The sequence below is a fragment of the Stegostoma tigrinum genome, chromosome 5, assembly GCF_030684315.1.
Source record: "Stegostoma tigrinum isolate sSteTig4 chromosome 5, sSteTig4.hap1, whole genome shotgun sequence".
In the NCBI taxonomy this organism is placed as follows: domain Eukaryota; kingdom Metazoa; phylum Chordata; class Chondrichthyes; order Orectolobiformes; family Stegostomatidae; genus Stegostoma; species Stegostoma tigrinum.
Genome location: NC_081358.1, coordinates 3,313,329 through 3,326,232, shown reverse-complemented (window position 1 = coordinate 3,326,232; position 12,904 = coordinate 3,313,329). Strand labels below are relative to the sequence as shown.

At 43.2% G+C, this 12,904-nt stretch overlaps 1 protein-coding gene across 1 annotated transcript in view; it reads right to left on the bottom strand.

Annotated features, from left to right (window-relative positions):
• Nucleotides 1-12,904, bottom strand: part of LOC125451531 (secreted frizzled-related sequence protein 4-like) — a 34,362-nt gene that overhangs the window by 14,454 nt on the left and 7,004 nt on the right. Inside the window, exon 5 of the mRNA XM_048528726.1 lies at nucleotides 3,479-3,542. Coding sequence (XP_048384683.1) covers nucleotides 3,479-3,542 — 64 coding nt within the window. The remainder of the gene's footprint in view (nucleotides 1-3,478; nucleotides 3,543-12,904) is intronic.

Here is a 12,904-nt window from a genome sequence, read left to right as displayed (position 1 = left end):
TCTTTTTGTATTCTTGACTAGAACCTCAATATCTTTAGTCATCCATTGTTCTCTAATCCTACCAGCGTTACATTCACTCTAAGAGGGACATGGTGATCTCGTTATTACACTTTGAAAGCCTCCCACTTATTGGACATTTGCAAAGAGTCCACTCCAATCAATTTTTGAAAGTTCTTGTCTCGTGCCATTAAAATATGCCTTACTCCAATTTAAAACAATTATTTTTGTGGAAGGCTTATACTTTCCCATAACTATTTTAAAACAAGCAGAATTATGATCTCTAGAACCAAAGTGTTTTTCTACTCTCACTTCGGTAACTTGCCTATTTTGTTATCCAAGGGAAGGTCAAGTTTTGCCCCTCTAGTAAGAACATTTACATATTAAGAGAGAATTTTTTCTCGAACACATTTAACTAATTCCTCACCATCCAAACCTTTAACACTATGGTAGTCCCAGTCAATGTTTGGAAATTAAAATCACCTACAGTTAGCATCTGAAGCTAAGAACATTGTGCTGTTGGTCCTGGCCATCTCTCAGCCAAGTTGCTGTAATAGTTACAATGTTCCAATCCTATTTTCCTAAATACGCCCTGAGTTCATTAGCTTTATCTTGCATTGAAATAAATGAAAGCAAGCATGCAGGTACAGCAGGTGGTGAAGAAAGCTAATAGCATGCTGGCCTTCATCACAAGAGGAATTGAGTATAGGAGCAAAGAGGTCCTTCTACAGCTGTACAGGGCCCTGGTGAGACCGCACCTGGAGTATTGTGTGCAGTTTTGGTCTCCCAATTTGAGGAAGGACATTCTTGCTATTGAGGGAGTGCAGCGTAGGTTCACAAGGTCAATTCCCGGAATGGCGGGACTATCATATGTTGAAAGATTGGAGCGACTGGGCTTGTATACTCTTGAGTTTAGAAAGATGAGAGAGGATCTGATTGAGACGTATAAGATTATTAAGGGATTGGACACTCTGGAGGCAGGAAGCATGTTTCCGCTGATGGGTGAGTCCAGGACCAGAGGACACAGTTTAAAAATAAGGGGTAGGCCATTTAGAACAGAGTTGAGGAAAACCTTCTTCACCCAGAGAGTGGTGGATATATGGAATGCTCTTCCCCAGAAAGCAGTGGAGGCCAACTCTCTGGATACTTTCAAGAAAGAGATAGATAGAGCTCTTAAAGATAGTAGAATCAAGGGTTATGGGGATAAGGCAGGAACAGGATACTGATTGTGGATGATCAGCCATGATCATAATGAATGGTGGTGCTGGCTTGAAGGGTCGAATGGCCTACTCCAGCACCTATTGTCTATTGTCTATTGTCGATAAATGCAGTTTCATTCTTCAGAGTTACTTCATTCTCTGACTTGCTCATGCCTGTCTTTTCCAATTGTCCTTTTCAAATTCAAAACCATTCTCATCTATCTCTCTATTTACTCAGCTACTTAGGATCCCTAAATCTCTTCTCTCTAATAGTTTACAGTCTTGACAATAGAGTTAGCAAATCTTCCCACAAGGATATTGATCCGTTTTCAGTACAGGTGAAACCCATGCTTTTTGAACAGGCCTTTTCTGATCCTGAATAAATCACAATGATCCAAGAACCTGAATTCCTGAACATTACACTGCCTTTTCAGCCATTGATTTGTCTCATTTACCCTTTCATTTTTTTCTTTCATTTGAGCTTGGCACTGGGAGTAAACCAGAGGTTACTACTTTGAGGGCAGAGATAGTAGGAATTGCAGATGCTGGAAAATCTGAGATAACAAAGTGTAGAGCTGGATGAATACAGCTGGCCAAGCAGCACCAGAGGAGCAGGAAAGCTAACGTTTTGGGACTAGACTCTTCTTCAGAAATGGTGGCGGGGAAGGGGATTCTGAAATAAATGGGGAAAGGGGGGGAGAAAGAAGGTGGATAAAATAAAGAAGTAAGCACAGAGGTGAAGGCGGCAGAAAAACTGTTCAATGTCCAAGTGTGAGCGGTAGTGTGGCTGTAGTACCTGGTTTGCTTCAGGACGTGGTCTACTTTGAGGCCCTGTTTTTCAATCTTCTAGCTAACCTTTTATTCAGTCTGTAAAACCTTAATTTTTTTGTCTATGTCAATCCTAACAATGCATAAAATAACTTCTGGTTTCTCACCCTTCCCTTTAACAACATGCTTTAAATGTTTTGAGACATTCTTAATCCTGGTACCAGGAAATTATGTATTATTCCAGACTCACACTCACTGCTGCAGAATCTCCTGTCTGTGCCTTTGACAGGTGGGCCCCCTGTAACAATTATTGTTTTAAATTTTGTCAAATGCCACCTAATATGAGATTCATTCTTTGTGCCTAAGATCTGACTGTCTCTTCTATTCTCTTCTAAGACACTATACTTTTCAACAGTACCCAAAGCTAAGTATCTGTTTGAGAAAGGAAAAGCCATTGGAGACTTCTGAACATCCCTCTTACATTTCCTAACAGTCATCCATCTATTTGACTGATCCATCTATGTAATCACTTTTCTAAATCTGCTAGCCATCTAACTGAATGTCTCTTGTATATCCTCAATGTCATTTACCCTAAAAAAGAAGCAGCATACAATGGAGCCTTATGTATAAAATAAACTATCTTTCTTTCCCCAAGGAGTTAATATTAAGCATGCAAAAAATAAGAATTTTTAAAAAATCAAATGCAAAAATCTTAAATAAAATCAACCGCATGGGTGGAAAATTGAATTAAACAAAACATCTCTTGGTCAAGTGGTCCAGCAGACAGCTTTCAATCTTCTGATCAAAAAAATCTCACACCAGAACCATTCAAGTGTAGGCCTCTTCAAAACCTCCGTAAACACAACTTCATTTAAAAAAAATTCTCCTCCATGATTTCAAAATAATCTCTTTAGCGATGTTAAGGTGTTAAGGAAACTCTCTTCCATTCGTATAATTTTATAGAAAAAACATCCAAGCCATCCAACATCCATACTGGGGTAGGTCTCTCCAAAAGGTCCGTTAACCAAACTCAGCTTGGAAAACAAAGCTTATCTTCTTTAAAAATTGTTTGGGTAGTTTTGTGATTTTGAGTATTAATGAACTAAAAATGAATCAAAATAAAAATCTTATACTACTGAAATGTAATAACTATTAGAAATCAAAAAGTAAATCTAGAAATAAACCTTCAATCTTAGGAGCAGCTGCTCTCAGTCCACGATTTTAGGATGACTCCCAATGACTTCCCTTTTTTTAATCTTTAGTTTCATACTTTAGCCCTTTGAACTAAAGATTAAAATATAAGATATATGGAAAAGTTAAATTTGAAGGCTCTCTAACACTACAAAAATATTTTCCTTCTGCATCTGTCATGCCCATCACTACTATAAGTGAGCACACTGATGGGAATGAGCAAATGTTAGACTACTTTGTTGTCAAAGCATTCAGTTTGTAATAAACTTATATTTAGCATTTTTAAAATGAACATTCAAACTGTTAATCCACATCAGCCTTACCTTAAGTCGTTTAGACCATTGATCTTTCCATTTTTCAGCTAAACATCCATTAAAGAGCATCAATCTGTGAAAATCAGAAAGGAAAGCATCAGAATTAAATTTACAAAATAGATGGTCCAAATAAATAATCTTCCATCTTGCAGGACTAAAACCTATTTATTAATCAATTTACCATGTTTACTTTTATATGACAAAATATTTCAATGGTGTACAGTATTGGCGTTTTGTGTACAGAGTTTGGCATTTTCCAGTGATTCAGGAAAGGAGCTGAGAAATTTAGCAAAAAAGACTTTTAAAAATGAAGGACACAGTGCCTCAAATATCTTCATGATGGCAATAAAAGAAATCTTTTAGACCTTCTGAATTTTTGCTTTCTATTTTTTATGGTTTCATCAGCAAATTTCAGTGTGCTCCCTCTGCTCCTGGATAAAAGTACTTAATATGACAGGAAACAGAAATGACCTTAGAACAGAAACCTTGCAGAATTCCATGACCCACTTGCTTCACCATATTTTTTTTAACTCCTTATTACATTTTCCTCTACTCTAACCAATTTGGTCAGTTTTAGACCCCTTCAACCATTAGTGTCAAGTGGATGTTTCATCTCAGCCTCCATTTGATTAATCAGTTATGTTGTAACAAAAACAACTTGGGTTTTGAAGATAAGCAGTTTTCTTTTCTCCTCTACAATAACTGTTGGCTCATTATGTTTCTCCCCAAGGATAGCCATTTTCCTGCACCACAAGCGACTTAGACCATAAAACCATAAGACATAGGAGTGGAAGTAAGGTCATTCGGCCTATCAAGTCCACTCCGCCATTTAAATCATGGCTGATGGGCATTTCAACTCCACTTCCCTGCACTCTCCCCGTAGCCCTTCATTCCTTGAGACTTCTCTACCACTTTGACCAATGGTTCTAATCATCAAGTTGTGGTGATCTTTTCAGATGTGGGCTTTTATTAAAAACAATTTTTTCTTATGGAATTTCTGGGGGAATTTTAAGAAAGGTGGTAAGGAAAAAACCAGGGAACTATGGACTGGTTAGTCTGACATTGGTGGTGGCCAGGTTGTTGAAGGGAATCCTGAGGTTATGCGTGTATTTGGAAAGGCAAGGCCTGATTTGGGATAGTCAAGTGGCTTTGTGCATGGGAAATCATGTCTCACTGACTTGATTGAGTTTGCTACAGTAACAAAGATGATTGATGAGGGCAGAGAGGTGGACATGATCTATATGGACTTCTGGAAGGAATTCAGTAAGGGCTCCTCATGGTAGACTTGTTAGCAAGATTAGATCACATGGAATATGGGGAAAACTAGCTATGTGGATACAGAACTGGCTCGAAAGTAGAAGACAGAGAATTGTGGTTGAGGGTTGCTTTTCAGACTGGAGGCCTGTGACCAGCAGCGTGCTGCAAGGATTGGTGCTGGGTCCACTGACTTTCATCATTTATATAAAACATTTGGATATAAACATAGGAGGTATGGTTAGTAAGTTTGCAGATGACACCAAAATTATTGGTGTAGTGTACAGCTCAGAAGGTTACCTCAAAATATAATAGAATCTTGATCAGATGGGCCAATGGGCCAAGGAGTGGCAGATGGAGTTTAATTCAGATCAATGTGAAGTGCTGCATTTTGGAAAGGCAAATCAGGGCAGGACTTATACACTTAATGGTGATGTCCTGGAGACTGTTGCTGAACAAAGAGACCTTGGAGTGCAGGTTCATAGTTCCTTGAAAATGGAGTCTCAGGTAATAGGATAGTGAAGAAGGCATTTGGTATGCTTGTCAGTACATTGAGTCCAGGAATTGAGAGATCATGTTGCGGCTGTACAGGACATTGACTAGCCTCGTTTGGAATACTGTGTGAAATTCTGGTTTCCTTGCTATTGGAAGGATTATGTGAATCTTGAAAGAGTTCAGAAAAGATTTACAAGGATGTTGCCAGAGTTGGAGGGTTTGAGTTATATGGGGAGGTTATTTTCCCTAGAACATCAAAGGCTGAAGGGTAACCTTATAGAGGTTTATAAAATCTTTAGGGGCATGAATAGGATAAATAGACAAGGTCTATTTCCTGGGGTGGGAGATTCCAAAACTAGAAGCATAGGTTTAAGATGAGAAGGGAAAGATTTAAAAGAGATCTAAGGGGCAACTTTTTCACTCAGAAGGTGAACTGTCAGAGGAAATAGTGGAGGCTGGTACAATTACAACATTTAAAAGGCATCTGGATGGGTGTATGAACTGGAAGGATTTGGAGGGTTATGGGCCAAATGCTGGCAAATGGTACATGATTATTTAAAATATTTGGTTGTCATGGACAAAGTTGGACCAAAGGGTATGTTTCCATAATGTATATCTCTACGTCTATGACTCTAAATAGTTCCATTTACAGAAAGATATTTATTTTAACAGTTCGAAAAAAATTCTATAAGCAATGATTGCAATAAGGAACAAATGAAGAATTAGCAATAAATTACTGCATTCAGAATTTATTTAGTTAGTTTTATTTACATAATAGGATTTGACTAACCATTGTGTCTCAGATAAAATAGAATTCTTTATAAATACCTATTTTGAATAGAAAAGTCCTGGAAAAATTTGTTATGAAAGACAAATTGTTCACAAACAAAATGGATACGAGGAGTGGAATCTTAAAGGGCCCTGAAAGACAAGAACTATGGCAAGATTTGCAGCAGTATCATGCCAGGCATCCAGCAAAGCCTATCTCGATATTGGGATCAGCTTGCTGCATTTTCCATGCATCTGCTGAGTGGAGAAGCAAATTCTCAAGAGGCTGAAATGAATTACTGATTAAGGTTTGCATAGCTTATTAAACGTCTTATTAATAGCAAATCTCACCTCATTAGTATTCACACTCCTTTCTCACAATATGCATCAAACAAATTAGGCATCTGGAATTCTCAACATGGGAGTCAGAGCCAGTACCTCACTACCCTCCATGAAGAGCTTCAGTGTTGCTCAGCACCAAAAGGTAATGCAAGCTATGACCCATAGGCACCAGCTGCACACACTCTTCATCCACAGATATTGGCATCTGACATTTGCCAACCCCTCACAATCCGTATGGCACCTCTCCAGTCTACTTCCAGGTTGCTTAGGAAGCATGGAGCTGCCTCTCAGGACATACTGGCAAGTAGCATTGAAAGGCTACTGCATGGACATTTGCACCAACAGACACAGACACACAGCTCACACATTAGACCAGGCCCATCTCAGGACTGCTGGCTTGTTTTCTTAGCATTTGTTCACTTAGCGCCTATCAGCATGTTCACGGCATCCCTGCTTTGCTTTGTTTTGCTTTGCCTTGTATTGCCTTGCTGTGCCAATTAGCGTGGTCACACAACCAAGCTGTGTGCCTTGCGAGCAGCAGTCCTCATCAAGAGGCGTACGTCTTGCTGAGCGGAAATACTCTATGTCATTCTCACATCAACTCCCTGTGCCATCAGCACATTGTGTGGCAGCAAGTAGCCATATCTCAGAGATAATGGGAACTGCAGATGCTGGAGACTCCAAGATAATAAAGTGTGAAGCTGGATGAACACAGCAGGCCCAGCAGCATCTCAGGAGCACAAAAGCTGAAATTTCGGTTCAAGACCCTTCATCAGAGAGGGGGATGGGGAGAGGGTTCTGGAATAAATAGAGAGAGGGGGGGGGAGGCGGACTGAAGATGGAGAGAAAAGAAGATAGGTGGAGAGAAGAGTGTAGGTGGGGAGGTAGGGAGGGGTTAGGTCAGTCCAGGGAAGACGGACAGGTCAAGGAGGTGGGATGAGGTTAGTAGGTAGGAAATGGAGGCGCGGCTTGAGGTGGGAGGAAGGGATGGGTGAGAAGAAGAACAGGTTAGGGAGGCAGAGACAGGCTGGGCTGGTTTTGGGACGCAGTGGGGGGAGGAGACGAGCTGGGCTGGTTTTGGGATGCGGTGGGGGACCAGCCTCCGACACTTCCTCCATCTACAATCCGACCCCACCACCCAAGACATTTTTCCATCCCCACCCCTGACTGCCTTCCGGAGAGACCACGCTCTCCATGACTCCCTTGTTCGCACCACACTCCCCTCCAACTCCACCACACCCGGCACCTTCCCCTGCAACAGCAGGAAGTGCTACACTTGCCCCCACACCTCCTCCCTCAACCCCATCCCAGGCCCCAAGATGTCTCTCCATATTAAGCAGAGGTTCACATGCATATCTGCCAATGTGGTATACTGCATCCATTGTACCCGGTGTGGCTTCCTCTACATTGGGGAAACCAAGCGGAGGCTTGGGGACCGCTTTGCAGAACACCTCCACTCGGTTCGCAATAAACAACTGCACCTCCCAGTCGCGAACCATTTTAACTCCCCCTCCCATTCTTTAGATGACATGTCCTTCATGGGCCTCCTGCAGTGCCACAATGGTGCCACCCGAAGGTTGCAGGAACAGCAGCTCATATTCCGCTTGGGAACCCTGCAGCCTAATGGTATCAATGTGGACTTCACTAGCTTCAAAATCTCCCCTTCCCCCACCGCATCTCAAGACCAGCCCAGTTCGTCCCCTCCCCCCACTGCATCACACAACCAGCCCAGCTCATCCCCTCCACCCACTGCATCCCCAATCCAGCCCAGCCTGACTCTGCCTCCCTAACTTGTTCTTCCTCTCACTCATACCTTCCTCCCACCTCAAGCTGCACCTCCATTTCCTACCTACTAACCTCATCCCACCCCCTTGACCTGTCCGTCTTCCCTGGACTGACCTACCCCCTCCCTACCTCCCCATCTATACTCTCCTCTCCACCTATCTTCTTTTCTCTCCATCTTCGGTCCACCTCCCTGTCTCTCCCTATTTATTCCAGAACCCTCTCCCCATCCCCCTCTCTGATGAAGGGTCTAGGCCCGAAACGTCAGCTTTTGTGCTCCTGAGATGCTGCTTGGCCTGCTGTGTTCATCTAGCTTCACACTTTATTATCTTGGAGCCATATCTCAGCCTTGGGGGTGTATACTTCACTGAAGTCCATGGAGGTAGGAATCAGTTAGGGGGTCTCAGCAAGGGCAAGCTCCAATAACAGTTGAGGAGATTGTTTACAGTCAGGCATCCAGTCAAGGTGACCTCGGACAGAGGCGACATTTCTGCTCCAAGATTCTAACCGCAGTGACCAACATCAGAATGCTAATCACAATGCTGATTTCCGGTTCTGTAAGTCACTGTTGTGCATGCACCTTGGTGGCCCAGGCAGCTGCGAAGAAAATTAGAGGAAATGCTGGTGGCGGGGGTGGGGTGTTCATGCCTCTGCAATCCAGGAACTGGGTCACTGAGGGTCCAATTGCTTTGTAGCCTACTTTAGGGAGTAGGGCTAATGCAGCCATTGGTCAGGGATCTGGGTGCTTCTTATCTCAGGCTGTTTGGTTAGGTTGTTCAATGAGGTAAGCCACGATCAGTGTGATGGTTGGAATGAGGTCAGCCAGATGGACCTCATAGAATATGAGTTCCCTGACTGAGGTTGTTAACCTGGTCCAATCAGGGAGTCCTGGCTGACAGACATAAGCAGGAGTGTCAGGGATTCTGCTCACTCTAGAAGCTAGCTCTGAGCTGACACAGGCAAATGCAAGGTGATGCATTTTGGAAGATCTAATTCCAGAGCGAACTATGTGGTAAATGGAAAAGCCCTAGGGAAAATTGATGCACAGAGATTTGGGTATTCAGGTCCATTGTACCCTGAAAGTGACAACACAGGTCGATTGAGTGGTCAAGAAGACATACAGCATGCTTTCATTCAATGGCCAGGGTATTGAGTACAAGAGTTCGCAGATCATGTTACAGTTGTATAGGACTTTGGTTCGATTACATTTGGAATACTGTGTATCATTCTGGACGCCACATTACCAAAAGGATGTGGATGCTTTGGAGATGGTGCAGAGGAGGTTCACCAGGATGTTGCCTGGGGTGGAGGGTGCTAGCTTTGAGAAGAGGTTGAGCAGATTAGGATTATTTACATTAGAAAAATGGAGGTTGAGGAGGTACCTGATTGAGGTCTAGAAAACCATGAGAGGTAGAGACAGGGTGGACAGCAAGAAGCTTTTTTCCCAGAGTGGGTGATTCAGTTACTAGGGGGTCACAATGTCAAGTGAGAGGGGAAAAGTTTATGGGAGATATGCGTGGAAATGTCTTTACACAGACGGTGGTGGGTGCCTGCAATGCGTTGCTAGTGGAGGTGGTAGAGACAGGCACAATAGCATCATTTAAGATGTATCTAGACAGATACATGGATGGGCAGGGAGCAGAGGGATACAGATCCTTGGAAAATAGGCGACAGGTTTAGACAGAGGATCTGGATCGGCGCAGGCTGTGAGGGCCGAAAGACCTGTTCCTGTGCTGTAATTTTCTTTGTTCTTTGGGTCAGTGTCATGTATTATGCAAATACAAATAAAGGGTAATTTGGTGACAGGATACTAGCCTTTGTGGAGTTACTTCAGTCAGTCCATTGGGTCTGTGCATAGAAGCTAAGGGGAAAGGAAGATGGAGGGGACAAAGGGGTTTATTCCTGTAGGCAGGACATTCGGGAGTTTATTCATTTGTGTTGGGGGCTGTAAGCTGTGGGGGAGGGGCGATGACAATTTAAAGAGGGGCAATTATATTTGTAAGGGAGAATATGGTAAAGCATGGCTGGAAACATGGTAATGCGGGAGTGGCGTTCATTCACATTATGGAGCTCGCTGGTCTCAAGGGGAAGACAGTGTATGACCACACCTGGCATGGTCTCCTCATCTTCTAGGGGATGGGGAGAAATGTAGACTAATATTGGCTCATAAAGACCAGTTGGTCAGGGGTTGTGAGAAGAGCTGTCATTTCGGGACATCATCAATGCATTGGGGTGGTGGCTGGAAGCCACTGGCCAATGACCATTCACTGTCACGATTAGAATGCAGGATTTTGAGAAAATGGAGTGAGGTAAATATCTTTATGTAAGAAAGGGACTGCAAGATTCACTGATATGAAGCCCTTTAAAGGGAAACAACATTATCCACAGATCCATACCTTGTACGGAACTCAGACCTGCAGGGTTCCTAATGCATTTGCTCCCTGTGTGCTGCCACCTCCCTGCCCTAGACTTTGTAAATAAGAGGCATACAAACTCTAAACATTAATTCCATTTCTCTCTCCACTGATCCTACCTGACTTGCTGAGTTTCTCTAGCAATTCCTGTTTTAATTCCGGACATTGCTGACAACTTCATTAAACCAACTCTTGAACACAAGAAAAATGGGGATATTTTAGAATGTGGGGCAGTGGTATTAGCAGAACCCATTACCACATATACACCCTTGCTTCATCATGCTGCAGCAGGCTCTGAACATAGGCATCAATCCGTAGTCATATTACATCCATTGTACATCCCAAATGGACGTGCAGTTAGATTTCATGCTGCCACAGTTATGGCTATACAGAGACTCAAACAAATGGATGTAACATAAAACCAATCAAATTATATGAGCGTGTTAATTAATCTACAGCACACAATCACTTGAGCAACTAAAGTGTCCTCAATTTGTGTTACTTTCTTTTCCTCCAACTGCCTCTTCATGTTGTCCCAGGTTACATAGTTGGAGAGGAGAGCACCTGCTCATCAAACGGACCCCTCTTCAAATGAACTTCCAGTGGGTTGGGGAAGACCAGGTAAGGTGCAAGTAGAGGAAAAATGTTCTCTGAGTGTCCTAAGAGAAGACTCCTGAAGGATTTGTGTATTGCTCCTCCTCCAGCTTGATGCCTCCTGGCACTGCCCTGTCTCCTTGTGAGTGTGTACCAGCTTCCCTGTCCCTCTGCCTTCAGTCCTGACGACCAATAGCTGTGGTGAAGGAGTGAAGTTGTGTGCTCCTGTTTACTAGACACTAAGGGTGCTGGACCTGGATCCATCACAGCTGCCAACCTGTCCAAGGAGGTATGCTTAGGGCAGCTAGGTCCCCAGAGTTTGGCAGCACTTCTTTGCAATGAATGCATTGTGAGACACATATCTCTCTGTTGCTCCTATACTCTCTGTGCATATGCCTGATGTCCCTGACTGCCAATACCATAGGGCCATCTCCTATGTGAGCCTGAACATGTGTAGCAGCCAAAGGACCATGACTTCTTCAGCTAGCTGCTTAGCTGTGATAATGAGATGCTCACCAGCATGTACTCCCAAATCTTTCAAGGCTGATGTTCCCACCAAATGTCAGAATCTTCTCTAGTTGAAGGGCAGGTGGCAACTTTGCTTATGCTTCCTCTGAGGCTCAGTTCTGTCATCATAAGAGGTCAAGAAGGTGTCTACTGGTTGAGGAGGCCATTTCTCCATGGAGATCAAGACACAGTTGACAGAAGACAATGTGGCCAATGGTTAGAAGTGGTGTGCAATGAATGACACTGACAGTGGGTTACTATGAAAGTTATAGTAGAATGAAGAATGCTGTTTGCTCATTTGGTAGTATGTGGGTGTCACAATATCTCCTGAGGAGCAGTCACAATCTTCTCCTGCAAAGAAGTAGGATTCTGTCCTTGTAGGGTGTGAAGAGTCTGATGTTGGGCACCTCTCCACCTGTGTGGACCATTACTGCCCTATTGTGAGCTGTGTGTTCCTAGAATGAGAGTAAGGAGAGATTGAGTGAGATGAGAAGTGGGTAGCAGAGCTTTTAGTGCTGTTACAGATGATCACAAGGTGGTGAGGTGTTCTGGGGGAGTGTATAGGCAGTGCAGAGGATGTGCAAAGTAGGTGGTATGGAAGGTTGATGGGGATGAGATTGGTGGCGTAAAATGTGACAGGCAATAGTAAGAGTGACAAAGCTTGAGCCTTGATGGAAGATTTGTGCAGTAGAAGAGATAGAGTGAACATGAGGAATCAGATGAAGACTGTGGCACTTAGCTGGCACAGCATACCCTGACCTTCTTGAACATTGAATGGTCATTCCTCCACAAAGTGGAGGCAGCATTGATCTGGATGACAACCTAGGACCAGGCAACCAGAGTCTGATGTCCTGGCCTCCTCTGCTGGTCCTCCAGGAAAACAATATCACCAATCAGAATAGTTTTGGAATGCTTGTTTTGGTCCAGGTGCACAGTGGATTTTAAAAACTGTTGCAGGCACCAGGGATGTCAGTCTTTCAATGGATATCTGCTGATATCTGGGAATGGCATGTGGTAGGATAGTCATTGAATCAGATGAAAGGGCTGCCATTAGAGGATGGCATAGGTAGTTAATGAGGAGGATATGGTGAGAAATCTTAGTCGGCCTTGTGTTGCAAGGAGCTTCCAAAAAACTGTCATCTAGCCAAATAAGTTTCAGCCGCATATAACAAAAAAATGAAAATCATAACTATTTTAATTTTGGTGTGGTGAGAATTATTATTGGGTAAATACCCAATTGCGGGTGTTAATACTTTGTTGGGAGAAATACTCTGGTAAT